This window comes from Saccoglossus kowalevskii, chromosome 1 (genome assembly GCF_978046115.1).
Source record: "Saccoglossus kowalevskii chromosome 1, keSacKowa6.1, whole genome shotgun sequence".
Lineage (NCBI taxonomy): Eukaryota > Metazoa > Hemichordata > Enteropneusta > Harrimaniidae > Saccoglossus > Saccoglossus kowalevskii.
In genome coordinates this window covers 29,768,993-29,788,067 of record NC_140641.1, presented here as the reverse complement: position 1 = coordinate 29,788,067, position 19,075 = coordinate 29,768,993, and the positions used below count along the sequence as shown (strand labels likewise).

The window sequence follows — 19,075 nt, the reverse complement described above, 5'->3', positions numbered from 1 at the left end:
GACATAGATGCTTTAGCATAATGTGCAAACCTGGTCAGTTTTGGGTTAAAAATCTGTTCATATTAATAACCTGTTTTGCTTAATTAACCAATTTTCTTTTCCATTGATATTGCAAGTTCTAATAATCACATTTCAATGACATTTAGGAAATAGATTTTGGTTGAAATGTGTCCATAATACCTAATTTGCATAATTTTCGTCTCTCATCTCAAAAAGCTATTAATAATTTTCAATGTAGTGAAGCATCATTTTAAAGCATGGTGGTCATCGCGCAGCGCGTGTTCAAATTTCATGTAAATAAACAATGTATTTTACATGCGTTGTATACGTCGCTATGAGTCCCATATCGAACAGGACGCGGCACAACGACTGTCACCCTTTAAGACCATGAGAACTCCTCAAATGATACCAAACAAATTGTGATGCTGAAACGTTTTGTAATGTATGTTGTGGGCATTCTTGAATTAGTAAGCAAGCTATAAATGTGTTAAAATGATGCTGTTCATGTAAGTATATTAAAAGTAGATATCCTGCTCTTTCACACCTATTTTATTTTGAAAGTACTAGAGGGTCTTGTCTTTTAGACAAAAAACTGCAACCTACAAAGCCTATCTCTGAATGTCTGTTCAAATCTAGATTTTTTGCACAATACCAACATTTGGCAGTATACCTTTGTCAGGGAATGGTACTGCACACATTTTTAAAGTTGAATAAACTATAAAACTAACTGGCTCGTTCAGTATATTGATAGTTGCATCATATTCATTCTAAGGAAAATTCATATTTGTAAATTAAAATGCGTAATTAATGTTTGAAAAAAGAGGTTTATTTGATGGGCATGCATGTACTGGAGTACGTCCATGCAGGATAGGGTAGGTAATTTACTAAAATGCGACCTCAACGGTGTGCGTCGCACGATGGATAATCATCGATAGAGGGCGTATTACGCTCCGTGTTAATACCTGAGGTCGGCTTTGGACTTCAGAGTGTACTGCTCACTGGCATCGCTTTTTAGGATATCCATGTATGGACACATTAAGAAGATAGTTTTACGTTCTTAATGAGATCATGTGTGAAAATAAATCGCCAAGGTTGTACATTGGTGTTGATGTCGGAAGTACAAGTGCAAGGTCCGCTCTTGTTGATCAGGATGGAACGATTCTGAAAACCTCGGAGCGTAGTATAAGAATATGGGAACCGTCGGCGAACTATTACGAGCAGTCATCAGACGATATATGGAACGCAGTCTGTGAGACCGTGAAGGTAAGTTAGAACGTGTCAGGCGTAGGTGAAATTGGTAAGCAGTTCCGGGTAGGTACGCCCCCTTGAGCCTCGGACAAGTTGTTTAAGGGTGTACCATAGGCTGGTGGGGGGGCAGGTCAAATAGTACGGTGGCCCATATATACAATTAGTCCGCTACATGAAAATTTGTCGGCTATTTGAAAATCGTTCTGCTACTTGAAAAAATGTCGGTCGGCTACATGAAAATCGGTCGGCTACATGAAAATCGGTCGGCTACATGAAAATCGGTCGGCTACATGAAAATCGTTCGGCTACATGAAAATTGGCCGGCTATATGAAAATCGGCCGGCTACATGAAAATTGGTCGGCTACATGACAATCGGTCGGCTACATGAAGATCAGTCGACTACATGAAAATCGGTCAGTTACTTGAAAATCACGGTAACACAAATTATTAAATTTTTAAAGAAAACAAGCGGGAAACTATATGCACCCCAATGAGCTAAAGATGATGCATTTGTGTCTCGTATTGTAATTAACATTATTGTTGTTTAGGAGTTAAAATGGTATAGAAGTCTATATTGTTTTGCAATTATAAGTTTATGTATTATTATCACCATCGGAGGAGGGATACACGTGTTCACGTGGTTTTGAATCGTCACCTGGTTTGTTTCTACTATTATAATACTACGTCGTACAACTTCAGCTATCTAGTACTCAAGTATCAATTTGATCTACACATGTATCCGGTTTGGCAATTGAGATCCTGTCATCGTTTTTAATATCCAAAGTACATGATTAGTTTTTGTCCATTCTTGAGTACTACAAATTATTATTATAGTTCATATAGAAATATTTTGTTTATACCACATAGTGTTAATTTGTAAATATTGCGTCATGTAACTACGACTCGTCTCAATTGGGCATGTTGTACCGGAGCACCGAGTTACTGACGTTATAGGACATATTTTTATAGCTCCATTGGTAAGGCTGTTTTAAACAAATCTATACCTCGTCATAGATCATTTGAAGGTGATCAAATTATGATTGAGTTAGACCAAACATCAGCCATGATATGTGCATGGGCTTTATGCGCGAGATTTTTTCTTGTCGTTTTTCGCTTTTTTTTATATTTTAGAAATCATGTGTGCACGATATATTCACAACATGATGGTAGACCAAATTGTTAAAAATGTCCTCATAGCGTGTAGGTAAGCTTTGTGTGTCGCGCCAAAATTACACACATTTCAATTATTTTAGATAACATATTGTTTGTTTGTGCAATTAGTTTGGTTGATCGTTCTATCACCTTAGCTTTGACAATCACACCGACTTTTAAAATAAGTCATAAACATTAGTGTGCTCGATTTACAACCCGTAGTTGCGAATCATGTGATATGACGGTCGGCAAGGGTTATTTTCGTAAGCTGTAATCAATTGTTTTTATTTTTCGTAATAATGTAATTTAAACAAATAAAAAAACGTAATTTTGTAGACATGAGCAAGGTGTAAAACGTAATCAGCTATCCTATTCTTCCGTAATTCGTACACAAATCTTATTTTTTGTAAGTGTATAAACCATTTTCTGCATTAAATGTCGTAATTCGTACGAAATTACAAACTTGTAATTCTTCATTTGAAGCCCGGTGTCATGCGAAGAATTTTCCGTGCGCTAAAACTTCCGGGTGAGGTTGTTGCACAAGCGCAATGCAGTTCTTGAATTTTCTTCGCGGTGTAGTGGATTCTCGTAAATAATGTGCATTGTTCAATGAAAATAAACGTTCTGCTGTTGATGCATCGACGGTAGAGGGCTAAGTTGTATATCTCGAATGTAGGTAATTTCGGACACACACATGTTTTATATCTTGTTGATTAAATCCTTGCAGTTCTATATATTTAGTAATCTAAAATCTAAATAAATGTATATAACAGCAAAGACTGTGTTCGAAACTATTTCCGGGATGGCGAATTGTGGCCGACTCCCGCCCACTGTATAGTTCATACATATTACAATAATTACTAATATCTTATTGAAATTATCTGTTGGTTGAAGTCAATGAATTTTCTGAAATACTGATACCAAAGGTACAATCGCAGAAACTATCAGTAAATACAAATAGTACATTTATAAACAAAATACCGGTACAACAACCTAGCGAGCACCTCAGATATGTTATTTACTTAAGGATTATAAATGATTAGTATTATTTTGCCTGGCCTTGTACATAATACGTGTCGCATTGTTTTTGTAATTCAACTATTCTATTGTTTTATTAAAATAAAATGTGAACAAGTTTTCTCTTCTAGTTCCCTTTTATTGATGATTCTACATACATGTCAAGCATGACCCCGTATAATTTTATTTTTCCAAACATGAAAAAATAATTGCAAAGAATTGAGAATAGTTGATATTGTCACAAAAAGAACATATCTAATTGAGATTAACCCAAGATACCTACATAACATGTATCAAATGAATTGAGCTGGTAGTTTTCAAGAAGTCGTCGGAAATAGCAGTTTTGACATAAATGACCCAAAATATTTAAAAAAAATACAATATTGACACAAAATCTGAAAGAGACCCATTCAAGGTAGTAATATATTGAACATCAAAACACTCAGGCTGTTGGTTTTCAAGACGAAGATGCAAATGCAATTGTTGAAGGACAGACGACAGTTAATCAGTAATAAAATCAGCTCCGTTGCTGTGTCATCTTCGATGTCAGCGGAGCTAAAAATTATTAGTATTCAAGTCGCAAATACAAAACTTGTTATAATTTAGGGTTATTTCGTCAATAACATAATGAAATTAAACAATTATTAAGCTTAAGAGCTAATCCTTACAACAGACAATGATGATCATTGTTTCGCCTCGTATAGTATATTTCTGATGTTTTGTCTGGCATCAGATTTTTATTTGTCACTATACTATTATTTTAATAACTTGCCAAAAGATCCATTTCTTACCTCTGTATCTGTACAGATTATATCATAATCATATCATGATCATTATTTTATACGACTATAGAATTTAAACAACTCACTGTAGTTTGTTTAGTGTTGAATTATTATTTAATTTGTATGCTCATTTGCTAAAACAATGAGCGATTTAGCGTGACGTTCGAAGTTAACACGATGTTCTAAATATTCTGACTTTTACAATGACATGTACGCAATGTTATCTACACTTTATTTAATGCGGTGTGCAAGTGACCTCGTCAAGCATTGTTCTTAGTAGAACACCGGAAAATATATCACACCGGAACTAATCTCGCACGTTAACGTTCGACATTAATTCCTGGCCTAATTCGCGCATATGCATCACACAAACCCATGACATTTGTCACAGCAGAACGCGTTCACCGGAGGTTATTCTATGTGTGATATTCTTTTGCTCTTAAATCAAATATATTAAAATAACTGTAAAATGTAATTATTAATTTGTTTTATCTGTGTAAAGTGTAAAAACCCATTTATACTATACATGGAATTTTCATTTTTGACTCCCGTGTGCGAAGCACAAAAGGGAGTCTTTGCAGTTACCCTGTCTGCATGTCTGTCTGTATGTATGTATGTATGTATGTATGTCACTTTTTTGTTCCACCGTTATCTCAAGAACCACTAATCAAATTTTGGTGAAACTTGGTACATAGATGCTCTGGGATAATGCGCAGAGTTGATTAGGTTTTGGTAAAAATCTATGAATATTAATTACCTAATTTGCATGATAATTAGCTGATTTTTAGCTGTTCCATGACTGTTCCACTGATGTATGAAGAACCACTCATTGGATTTTGATGAAACTTGGCACATGGATGCTCGGAACTAATGCGCAGATTTGATTTGTTTTGGGTAAAAATCTATGAATATTAAATACCTAATTTGCATGATAATTAACTGATTTTAAGCTGTTCCATGACTGTTCCACTGATATCTAAAGAACCACTCATTGGATTTTGATGAAACTTGGCACATGGATGCTCTGATCTAATGCGCAGATTTCATTAGTTTTGGGTAAAAATCTGTTTATATTAATTACCTAATTTGCATAATGATTAATAAATTTTCGGCTTTTCCACTGATATCTCAAGTACTAATCATAACATTTCAATAAAACTTGGTACGTAGATGTCATATGAGACTGCACAGACTTGATAGTTTTTAGGGTAATATCAGTACATATTAATTACCTAATTTGCATAATTAATTAATTTTCAGCTATTGATATTTCAAGTAGTAATGAACACATTTCAATGAAACATGGTACATAGTTACTTGAGGACTGTGCAGAGACCTGATTTGTTTTTGGAGAAATATTTGTGCATATTATTATTACCTTATTAGCATCATTAGTTAATTTTCAGCCCTTCACCTGATATCTCAAGTACTAATCATCACATTTCAATGAGACTTGCGACATAGATCTTCTAGGACTATGCAGAGACCTGATTAATTTTAGGATAAATTATTGTGCATATTAACTACTAATTTGTTTAATTAGTTAATTTGTCCTAAGAACCACTCATTGAATTTTAATGAAACTTTTAAAGAGTACTCATCACATTTCAATGAACCTACATGTGTAGGACTATACACCATATTAGTTTTGGTAAATATTTATGCTTCTTAATCACCTAGTTAACATAATTAATTAATTAATACTGATATCTCAAGTATTGATCATCACATTTGAATAAAACTTGGTACATAAATGCTCTAGGACAATAGACAGCCTGATTAATTTGGGGTTAAAATCTGTTCATATTAATTCTCTTAATTAGCACAATAATTAATAATTTTTTGGTTCTAATCACATTTCAATGAAACTTGGTACATAGATATTACATTACGCAGATCTTATTACTTTTACATTGCGCAGACCTCGCAACATATACGCGATTTTCTAGATAGAGGAGCAATTTTCATATAGCAGCGCGATTTTCAAGTAGCCGACCAATTTTTTCAAGTAGCGGAGCGATTTTCATGTAGCGGAGCAGTTTTCAAGTAGCCGACCGATTTTCAATGTAGCCGATCAGATTTTTTTCAAGTAGCCGAGCATTTTTCAAGTAGCCGACCGATTTTTTTACAAGTAGCGGAGCGATTTTCATGTAACGACGCGATTTTCATGTAGCGAAGCAGTTTTCAAGTAGCCGAGCAATTTTCATGTAGCCGACCAATTGTACATATGGGCCACCATAAAATAGCCTTAAAATGGAAATATCATTGTTAAATCTCACCCGTCATTAGCAAATTGCAGTTTACGGGCTTCTAGTTGCCTGACATAAATAAAAAACAAAACAACTTAAAAAATTGTTTGACTTGCTCAGTGGCCTACCTAATTTTGTGTTTCTCTCTCATGTTCATATAGCGAGCGTCCACTCCCTGGTAGTTTCAAACTTTGGATGTAAAAAGACCATATATATATATATATATATATATATATATATATATATATATATATATATATATATATATATATATTTTTTTTTTTTTTTTTCAGAACATAACTGGTGATGTTGATGTGACAAACATCAGAGGGATTGGATTTGATGCAACATGTTCATTGGTTGTCCTGGATACAAGTTTTCATCCTCTCTCCATCAGCACATCAGGTAGAGATAAAAGTTAAATGTGTTTTGTCTTTGACATTTTGAGTTTGTATTACAAGCTCTCTCTCTCTCTATTTGGCAGTGGTGAGAAATCCCTAAGATATTGCTCCTGATTTGGGGTGAAAAAAAAAATTTTCTTTGGTCAAATTTTTTTTTTTTATGAGAAAAATAAATATGACTGAAAAATTGTATGTTCTTCATGACATGTTATGAGTTTCATTGAAAGCAAAACAAGGAACTGTTCTTCAATGCTCAATGATGGCCAGTAATACGATACAATGTAGCATTTAATTGCGTAGTCATTCTGATTGGTCAAATGGCTTTCAATTTTCACATGTTTGTTATGAATTGTAGAATGGTTTGTAAAAACAGCCATTATAACTAAAAAAAACTACTACTTGTATAAATTATTTCATAAAATTTAGGTGACAATGATCGTAATATCATAATGTGGATGGATCACAGGGCACACAAACAAGCGGACTTCATCAACTCAACAAAACATGATATTCTGAAATATGTGGGTGGTGCTATCAGCTTAGAGCAAGAGCCGCCAAAGTTACTATGGCTCAAACAGGTAAGCGTTATAAGGTTCAATTTTAATTAAAGGTTAGGAGTAATTTTGTATGCAAATGAGACTATCATCAGCCTAGTTTTGAGGTACACTAACAGGACATTCGCGTAGACTGAGTTCAAAACCAGCTTTTTAGCTCCGCTGTCGACTTTGTCGAGCAGAGCTTATCATATGAGTGATTGTCCGTCGTCGTCGTCGTCGTCCGTGTCAATGTTTTACTTTTTCGACTTCTTCTTGAAAACTACAAGCCTGAATGCTTTGATACTTGGTGTATATGTACCTTGGGTAGACCTCTCTCAGATTTGTTCATTTCATGATGATATCTTCAATTCTCTAATTTTGGTGAATATTTTTGTCATTTTTAGTAAAAAGTGATATTTTCGACTTCTTGTTAAAAACCGCAAGTGCAATTGCTTTGATATTACATATATAGGTACTACATGTGGATCTCTCTCAGATTTGTTCATTTTGTAATGATATCTTCAATTCTCTAATTTTGGTGAATATTTTTGTAATTTTTGGTAAAAAGTGATGTTTTCGACCTCTTGTTGAAAACCGCAAGTCCAATTGCTTTGATATTACATATATAGGTACTACATGTGGACCTCTCTCAGATTTGTTCATTTTGTAATGATATCTTTAATTCTCTAATTTCGGTGAATATTTTTGTAATTTTTGGTAAAAAGTGATATTTTCGACTTCTTGTTGAAAACCGCAAGTTCGATTGCTTTGATATTACGTATATAGGTACTACATGTGGACCTCTCTCAGATTTGTTCATTTCATGATGATATCTTTAATTCTCTAATTTTGATGAATATTTTTGTAATTTTTGGTAAAAAGTGATATTTTCGACTTCTTGTTGAAAACTGCAAGTCCAATTGCTTTGATATATTATACATATAGGTACTACATGTGGACCTCTCTCTGATTTGTTCATTTTCTAATGATATCTTCTGTTCTTTAATTGCCATGTGCATTGCTAACAGCGGAGCTATCTCAGCCGACAGGCTGCTTGTTTCATTAAAAATATTAATTTTGTTTTGAAACACATAAACCATAAGAATAATCAATTACAAATATTTGATTTTGGTCAATAAAATATCATGCATTTCATCGGCATATTAATACTTTTTCATTTGAACATCAAACAATGGAATGTCGATTACTGTAAAAAATATCAAATCATTCAAGACATATGTCAAAGAACGTGTATGATATCCAGATACATTGACATATTATGCAAATTCAATGCTATCTTATCTCATTGTGCTAATTTTGGGGAATTTGTGATGAATATCTAAGGTATTAATCAAAAGATATTAAATTGACCTGAAAATTAGCATGGCTATATTTTGTACCCTCGTAATATATGCAGGTTTTACTGATTTCTAAATACGCTAAATGAAGCCTAATGAATATGCACCATAGAATGTACCCACTGAAAATATACACATTTTTAGCTCCGCTGTCGACTTTGTCGAGCGGAGCTTATCATATGAGTGATTGTCCGTCGTCGTCCGTCTCCGTCGTCGTCGTCTGTGTCAATGTTTTACTTTTTCGACTTCTTCTTGAAAACTACAAGCCTGAATGCTTTGATACTTGGTGTATATGTACCTTGCGTAGACCTCTCTTAGGTTTGTTCATTTCATGTTGATATCTTCAATTCTCTAATTTTGGTGAATATTTTTGTCATTTTTGGTAAAAAGTGATATTTTCGACTTCTTGTTAAAAACCGCAAGTGCAATTGCTTTGATATTACATATATAGGTACTACATGTGGACCTCTCTCAGATTTGTTCATTTTGTAATGATATCTTTAATTCTCTAATTTTGGTGAATATTTTTATCATTTTTGGTAAAAAGTGATATTTTCGACTTCTTGTTAAAAACCAATAGTTCAAATGCTTTGATATTACATATTTAGATACTACATGTGGACCTCTCTCAGATTTGTTCATTTTGTGATGATGTCTTCAATTCTCTAATTTTGATGAATATTTTTGTAATTTTTGGTAAAAAGTGATATTTTCGACTTCTTGTTAAAAACCAATAGTTCAAATGCTTTGATATTACATATTTAGATACTACATGTAGACCTTTCTCAGATTTGTTCATTTCGTGATGGTATCTTCGATTCTATAATTTTGGTGAATATTTTTGTCATTTTTGGTAAAAAGTGATATTTTCGACTTCTTGTAAAAAACCAATAGTCTGATTGCTTTGATATTACATATATAGGTACTACATGTGGACCTCTCTCAGATTTGTTCATTTTGTGATGGTATCTTCAATTCTCTAATTTTGGTGAATATTTTTGTAATTTTTGGTAAAAAGTGATATTTTCGACTTGTTAAAAACCAAAAGTTCAATTGCTTTGATATTACTATATAGATACTACATGTAGACCTTTCTTAGATTTGTTCATTTCATGATGATATCTTCAATTCTCTAATTTTGGTGAATATTTTGGTCATTTTTGGTAGAAAGTGATATTTTCGACTTCTTGTTAAAAACTGTAAGTCCGATTGCTTTGATACTATACATATTGTTCATTTTCTAATGATGTCTTCAGTTCTTTAATCGAAATGTGCATTGCTAACAGCGGAGCTATCTCAGCCGATAGGCTGCTTGTTTTATATATAGTATACCATACTAAAAACAGAAATCATACAACAGTAAGAGGATGGTATATACAGTACAAATATCAAACAGTACTTGACATCAGATTATTTTGCATGTTTTTATTCAGTTTTTAATAATTTGTTTGTTTATTCAGTTTTTAATAATTTGTTTGTTTATTCAGATGATGCAGGGTGTTTTTGTGTCAAAAGTCTGAAGAGTAAATGTGAAATAAACAATACACTTTTGTTTCTTTTTTGTTATCAATCAAATCATGTCTGACTCTTTGTAGAACCTTCGCAAAGAATGCTGGGATAAAGCGGGACATTTCTTGGATTTAGCGGATTACTTGACGTGGAGAGCAACCGGTTCCTTAACAAGGTACGGTAAACATTCATATTTCAAAATCATTGCTGCATTCTTAGGAGTGTCTAGCAATGTTTGCTTTGGTATTTTCATTATTGAGACAAGATATCCCTTGGAACAACCATTTCCATAGGGATGTTGGGTATCAACACATTGACTTTACAACGTATGAAATTACATTTACTAGTTCAATTTTTCATTTTACCTCCATCAAATGTTGTGAAGGAGAAGCTTTTGATTGGCCTTCTATATTCAAATTAAAATTATGTTCCTATGCTAGTCCACCAAACTTGAGTTTGACCAGAGAACTAAATAGTGACCATCATGCCAGTGTTTCAGATTCAGGTGGGGAAAAACACTTATAAATGGCAAACTTGATCTTACATAACTTGAGCAATAAATCTTTCCTTTAGCAGTGTGATGATATGAGGCTATTGTGTCATTTGCCTAATGATATTGATAATTTGTTTGGAACGTCCCTTGAGGACTTCCGCTCATGCAGCTCCAGGCCAAGCAGTTCAGTAATAAAGTGCTTCTCTCCAGTGCATTTTTTCTTCTCTCAGAATTGGTGACCAATACTCACTTGGTTCACTCTACTCTGAGACATCAGTTTTGAGTTTACAAGTGGATATAAAATAAATACAAACAATACTAATACATATACTAGATAATTTCCAGTGCTTATTACAATGTTGCAAAGAAACTGATTGGAAGATGGCAGTACATAGTACTGTCTGTGAGCAATTCTAAACTTATCCCAATTCCCAAAGTATATAGCATGAGCCAGCTGTGTTGTGTCCATGCAGTCAATGCCTTTTTTTGCATTACTTTATTCTTCTATTCGTATTACTGATTGTCTTTCATTTTCAACTTCTTACAAGTTAGAATACATTTGGACTACGTTTTAATTTTCAGATCACTGGGAACCCTGGTAACTAAATGGCTATATTTAGCTGACGAAACATCACAGAATTTCAGCGAGGATTTCCTACAGCAGATTGGTCTTCATGATTTATATGAAAATAACTGTAGTAAAATAGGTGAGTCAGTTTCATATTAAAATCTTTCAACCTTTTTATCACCACTTACTGAAAAAAAGTTATTTTCGAACAGAAAATTTGTATTGTGAAGGGAGTTAGAAGCCCATAATAGAGGTGAATTTAACCCTTTTCAGGTCAGAGGAGTTTCAGGCTATCGGTGAAAAACGGTCATGATTCAATGTACTACAGTAGCCAGCATCTGTGCATGCTATCCTGCCAGACATTTTTGCAAAAATAGGCCATAGTTAACAGACTGTATCGACCTCAGTTTTCACATTTTTTGCAATCTGTTCGCATACACACTTCATTACCACCATGGACAACAATTTCTCGTATAAAAAAATCAACGTTTTATTTCAATACACATTTTTTACTGTCGTTAAGTAACGATGGTTTGCCCTTTGTACAGTCTCAATAAACACGTGTTAAACATTGAAATAAATATTCCTTAAAGATGCTATGGAAGTTGTGAAAACGTATCAGTAATCTCATTTTAGTCTACACTGGTCCACCTTTCCGTGGTTAAACCAACAAACATCAGTGGCATTCTGTGTTTCTGTTGGTCTGATTGTTATATATGCATTCATAGTAATATGCAATGAACATCACATATTTTATGTTAGTTGCATGTATGCGTCAGTCAAACTTATTTCTGACCAATGGCACTGCAAAATGAAATGGATGCTAGAAAAGATTTAGTTGCATAAACCGAAATGAATGAGTTATCGGGCTATTAAAAATTAAGAAAAAACACATACCAGGTAATACATGCCCTAAGCAAGTACACTAGTCTGTACATTAACTGGTACTTTCACAGACTCACTCATTAGTATTTCTATTCTTGGTGGTTCTCATTATGCTGATGTATATTCAATACAAGAGTTTTCAAATATCGTTGTTGTCAACACTTATGTCTATATCAAACTATGAATTACATAATTTAACTGTTTTTTTTTATCGCAGGTTCTGAAGTTCAGATGCCCGGTTTGCCAGTAGGTAAAGGATTAAGTGCACAATCGGCTAGTGAATTGGGACTCATCCTGGGGACACCTGTTGGTGCTGGGTTAGTAGATGCCTATGCAGGTGGTCTAGGTAAGGGTGATCAGTCATGCATTATATGGTCTCCTTCAGTGCTATTGTGTCACTTCCCACATAGTAGTCAGCTTTTTATTGGCTTGTTTCTGGAATTGTCAATAGACTTTGGTTTCTATGGACAATTGTAGATCAATAATTTTAAAAAGTTTCAGATTATCTTCCAAATTATTGATGAACTCAGAGAAACTATTAAGAGTCAAATGATCTGATGATCTGTTTTAGTGTTAGTATATAACTACAATGTACATTGTATTCATTACAATAAATTTTATTCTATCACTAAATCACTTGTTAGGTGTTATTGCCTGTGATGTCAAAGGTCATAACCTTGCATGTGAGAATCAGCCAATCACGTCAAGGCTACCAATTATTTGTGGAACTTCAACTTGTCACATGGCAGTAAGTACTCAAATCGATGGAAATTGTTTAGTTGCATTCAAGAGTCAACAAATAATTGTTTAAAATATGAAAAGTGATTCCTTTTGTTGCCTAACAAAGCTGCTTTTTGATTTCAACTTATGAAACTACTTTTAGGTTTTCTGACATGAAAATTTGCAATAAAGGATAAAAATGTCCACTGGTATTTGTTTAACTATTCAATCAATTACCGGTACCGGTAAAGAAGATAATTTGTGCATGTATAAATATTCATTTTGATATTGTATTAACTTAATAAATATTAAATTAATATGATTTGTCATATTTGTTATGTACGTGACCTTAGCATTCTGTATATTAAATGCAATATTCAACATTCAATGCCAAGTCAGCAAGCTACACACATGGAGCTCCATGCTGCACACAACCCCTAAAATAACAAACTGAACCAACCAACATCGTTTTGTTCACATGCAGTAGTGGGGGAATATTTTCACAGATATACTACATTAAAAAATGTTTGCATTATAGCGTTCATAATAGTGAAAATAGCAAAGTTTAATTGAAGCACAGCATCATGGGTTTTCTCTAGTTAAAGGGGCACCTCCAGTTAAGCCTAATCTCACAAGAAATTTACTTTCTGGATTAAAATTACAATAGATAACAAATTAACAGATTAACATTGTAAACAACATAAACAATAGTGTCCCATGATTCTTTGGTGCAATCCTTGGGTTTTGAAGGTTCCCCTTTAAATGTGCACAAACTCAAAAATTATGAGTGGCTAAGCCACTTTAAAATCACCTTCCATCAACCATTCAACATGAACTTCTACAATTTAGAACACACATAATGCAAATTATATATCTTCATTCACAATTCTGTTTAAGTATTCAAATGCAAAATGTTATAGTTTGGGGTATTTGAACTGAAATTTTGTTTCCTGTCACTATTAAAATGAGTATTTTGTTTGAGCGGAAAGCAGGAGGGTCGTCACCTTCACACGCATGGGAATTGAGTTCCAAGCCATGATAACAACACACGCTAAAACGCAAAGGCTCATGGGTAGATGCTTGTTTGTAAACTGAGGCATGCGCAGGTGACGACTCCCTCGCTTTAATGCCATGACCAAGAACAGGTACAGAGACAACGAATTTTACATTTTCTTTGTTTTTGGAGTAACTTACTGTTTTTCGCCTGCAACATATCCATGAACATATTACCTTGTACCTATAAAACATTTTGTGTTTTTTGATATAAGTCATTTGATAAGAATTTTGTGGGGTTGTGCACTGACCAAATGTTCAGTAGTGAACGACTTGTTTGTTTGTTCATGGTATTATAATGATGGAGTACATTGCCTTTAATTCGTTATGGTAATTGTCAATCCTTTGTAATTTACTTTGTCAGATAAGTGACAAACCAATATTTGTTGATCGAGTATGGGGACCATTTTATTCGTCAATGGTTCCAAAGTTTTGGGTAACAGAAGGAGGACAAAGTGCAACCGGTAAATTATTGGACCATATTGTGCAAACACATCCAGCATATAACGAACTGAAGCAACAAGCACAAGAAAGGTACTGTTACGGCTTGTGTGAGTGTTTATTTTCAGATGGAAACCCATCAATCTTAATACTTCCTGTCTAAATTTTGAGTGCAACATTTTTAAAAATCTGTATATTTTTTAACCAAAATAGGCACAATTTTGCCTAACAGGTCTTCATAAGAAATATTCGAGGTGTGTTAACACTGTAGTTATGGATATGTTAAATTTATCGCTTGATATCTATATTAACTGTCAGTTTTGTTATACTTCTTGAAACTCATATTTCAACTAAATGTATTGATAGTCAAAGGTGGATAATAGGTAAGGGTATGCAACTAGGGTGTCATATGTGGTAAAGATTCCATTGATCATTTTTTATTTTACTGTTATTTAGCAATAGCAACATATATCAAGTACTCAATGAACGTGTTTCCTCATTGGGTGAAAAAAGTCACATGAAAGATCAAGTTGGTCAGCTGACAACAAATTTGCATATATGGCCCGATTTCCACGGTAACCGATCACCTCTGGCTGATGCTTCTCTCAAAGGAATGGTGAGTTAAGTTGTCTACAGTAAATACATACTATGTACTGTAACTTGCAGGCGTTACTATCGGCAAGTGTAACGTCCCTGTATGTAAAGTACGTCATATTGCATCATTTTGAGTGAATCACCTTTTATTGTTCTACATGTATTATTATATATATGGCAGCAAAAACAATAGAATTCATCGGTCTGAAAAAAACAAAAAAAATTTTCTAAACTGTTTTGAAACATGTGATACTAAGTAGTAAACTCATTAACATACAATTAGCGTATTCATGACCGTCGCTTCAGTAGTCACGCAGGGTAACCCACGCGTTTTGCGCAATTTCACGAGTGCTGCCGACAGTGCAAATAAACAGATGGTTGTTTATTCTTTAATAGGATTGTGAGATTATTTGGAGAATTATAACCCAGGTTAAAACAAAAGAAATACTGTAGTTGCATGTCCCTCTCTTTCTAAGGTCTGTGATTACAACAAGCAAGAGAAGATCTATAAAGGTTATCACGAGAACACCACAAAGTATACACTCAGGCAGTACTGGATCACATCAACTTTTGCTGCTTGTCAGTCACCAGGATCCCATCTCTGTTTTTTGTGTCTAATCTGTTCTTTTCTTTCTAGATATGTGGACTGACATTATCAACCGATATAGACAACCTAGCAGTGTTATATCTTGCTACGATACAGGCTATTGCTGTAAGTAGTTGTGATGTTAAATAAATTAAACAATTATATAATTACTAAATTGACTAACTTAATGTTTATGAAGGGTATATTCTGTTAAAATACATCAACAGATCTGATAGAATAATGTTTATTTGATGATTAAATGATTGCACTTGTACAAACATTGATAAAAACAAAAGTATTCCAAAACTGGACATAGAGGGCACTTAAGATGACAGATTCCCTGGTACCTCAACACATAAATTATGCCATTCTATTTTGACAGCAAAATAATGCAGTTTGTAAATATTTGTACTTGTAGTTTGGAACTCGACACATCCTAGATGCTTTAAATGGGTCAGGTCATGATATATCAACACTGATTGCTTGCGGTGGTCTCAGCAAAAACTCTTTATTTATGCAAATCCACTCAGATGTCACAGGTAATGAATACTTCATTGATTTAAAAATAGAGAGGGGAGAGTCTATTTATGTCTAAGGCGGAACACGGTGAATTATGATTCAAAATGGAGTATTTGTATAAACTATTATTGCTTTTTAGTTGCACACTGCATTATTAAAATATTACTTTTAATTACCGCTACATTAAAACATTATGAGGTTATTACAAGGATACCTAAAAGTATGCACAAAGACAGTACAGCGAGAGTATCGACCAGCGTGCAGTGGAGGTTGGTGTGACTGCATACTGTCTGAGTTAATACTTTCCGATATCCTCCTAATAACCTTAATATTATACATCTTTTCCTCCCAAGGATACATCATGGAAATGTCGAAATCCAAAAAGTTTATAACAGATTCAGCAAACTTCTTTGTGTGGGGTCTGGTCTAAAACCCTTTGGTCCGCCATGTTTGTTTTCATTATTAGAGGACGCTTATATGCGTAATAGTTCCATATTTGGAACTCGCATTTGCTAATCTGGTAACCCATATATATGAGGTTATTAAATTCAAACTTGCAAGTTATTTGATAAAATATTCTTTTAATTTTTTTTTCATACAAAATACACTGCATAAAATTATTTTAATAATTGGTCCTCCACAATAGGTCTGCCAGTAATCTTGCCAAAAGAAATTGAGTCAGTGTTGCTAGGTGCTTCAATGCTAGGTGCATGTGCTTCCAGTGATTACTCCAATATACAGGTGAGTCTATAAATAGTATGCTGTAGTTGCTTCTATACATACATTTAGGTACATCACATCACATAGTTTCAAATAACAAAGAACACAACTGCATTGCTTAGTAGCGAATGGTCGTGGTAGCGTTTTACAATTGTTGATTATTACCTAGTAATGATTATAATAACGTGCAAAAAATTAAATTCGTTGAATTGTTATGAAATGCAAATCAATTTCAACTTATTTCATCGTAAGAGAATGGTTCCAATCGCATTTTAAATGCTCGATGCTGTAGAAATGAATATCCGCCATGTTTTGACCTGACCTGACCTGACAGGTCAAATCGATAATTAACCAATGAAAACGATGGATGATGCCAACATGTTCAAATTACCATAAATATTTAAATATGTTAATGTTATTGAACCCAGCATGGAAGGGATTTGCCGATGTTGTTGTATGATCTTTTGGCTTGGATTTTGATGGGAAAACGGCATGATTTGTTTTTAAATAAAAATTTAGTTGTTTTCAAAAGATAAACTGAGCATTTGAAGAATAATTTAACATTATTTACAGCGATAACAACTCACTGTTGAATCGAAGCTAACCCATTCACGCTAGTCGCAATAAACATCAATATTCTTGAATAGGCATCAATGACTATGGCGAAACTTTTAGGCATCAGAAAAGATTAAAATAACACCTTAAAAAACTGCCAAAAAATCCGGTATTATGGCAGAATCCGGTATTATGGCAGAATCCGGTATTATTCACTGGGTTTTAATTTTGCTTATTTCGCTGACTAAAAAATGCGCTAAATTAAAACCCAGTGAATATGTAAAATTGAGCATAGAACACATTATCTAAATGATAAAACCCGTGAATTTAAAACCCATTGAATATCCCTAAAATGCTCAATCAGCGAAATTTAAACCCAGTGAAAATTAGTAATTTTACAGTATTTTACAACAATATTTGTATTGAGAAGAATAGAAATGATCATATTATGTTGGAAAATCTCAGATTGAATTAGAATCAAAGTTACCGATACATCAAAATCGTCAATCACTACCATCATTTTTTGAAGATGCTTTCTTAATATCCGGTTTATTCTGACATTCATTTTCTGTTTGTAGGAAGTGATGGAAAAGATGTCCAAAGTTGGACATGTGGTACGCCCAAACTGCAGGGAAAGAGAATATTACAACAAGAAATACAAAGTTTTCTTGAAAATGGTTGAAGATCAAAAAGTATACCAGAATATGATGAAATGAAATAAAAATAATTAATTACAATTTTGTGCTTCATCATTTTTTTAAAAATATTAATGGAATCATATAAAAATGTATAATGCATATTTTAGCCTTTTAAAAATCCTCTGTGGTAATAATATTTTTAGCCCAAGTGAAATCTTATAAGAAGCATAATGATTACACAAAACCAAAAACATTACAAAAAAGATAAGTATAAAAAAATTACCGGTACTATAAAGGTTTATAAAATGTCAGGAACACCAGTCTTGGCTAGTTCTCATAACAGACAATAGTAGTAGTAGTAGTCCAGAGTTTTAAATCCGGTTTGGTCCCCGAAGACGAGGGTGGCCGGATTCACCTTAAACTAGTGGCAATCGCTCTTACCCCCTCCCTCCACTTTGCACGATTTAAAGCATCCCTCATCCTCATCCCAACCTTCCCACTCTCCTCCTCTACTTCCATCTTCCACGTCTTCTTTGGCAATGTTGCTGCAATTGAAAAAGTAAAACTCTTTGTTTATCTAAGGTAAAAATCTAGCTCTAAATTCTAAATGTTAAAGTGTCATTCAACACAAGGGATTGGTACATCTTATATTACCACCAAGACCAATCAGAATGTATTTTTCTATGCCACTGAAAACATACTGCATACATAGGGAGCAATACATAAATAAACAAGTCTTTATTATAGAGTTAATTTGACAGAATCAGAGCAATCATGATATCTGTGCAGTAGTCTGTTAGCATTTGCATGCAAATATTTCATCTGACATCTAATATCGCAATTATCTCTATCGGCTAAGATTATATCTACTTCCAGATATACAGTAGGTTCACAGCTGATACTATACCAAAGTCGCAATAAATACATACATGCATATTTTGAGTGATTTAGGGAACACCAATATACCTCAGTGACACTTCTCACCATTATACCTCAGTGACACATCTCAACATTATACCTCAGTGACACTTCTCAACATTATATCTCAGT

The 19,075-nt window shown here is 33.7% G+C and overlaps 1 protein-coding gene across 1 annotated transcript; it reads left to right on the top strand.

The window, feature by feature from the left end:
• Positions 1 to 960: 960 nt before the first annotated feature.
• On the top strand, positions 961 to 18,124 carry LOC100374521 (FGGY carbohydrate kinase domain-containing protein-like). Its single transcript, XM_085491418.1, has 13 exons — positions 961 to 1,263; positions 6,743 to 6,854; positions 7,277 to 7,428; positions 10,340 to 10,428; positions 11,329 to 11,453; positions 12,417 to 12,545; positions 12,844 to 12,947; positions 14,337 to 14,506; positions 14,870 to 15,029; positions 15,645 to 15,719; positions 16,012 to 16,132; positions 16,759 to 16,853; positions 17,966 to 18,124. Exons 1-13 carry the CDS (start codon positions 1,069 to 1,071, stop codon positions 18,101 to 18,103), a joined length of 1,665 nt encoding a protein of 554 aa, XP_085347544.1. The 5' UTR covers positions 961 to 1,068; the 3' UTR covers positions 18,104 to 18,124.
• Positions 18,125 to 19,075: the final 951 nt, after the last annotated feature.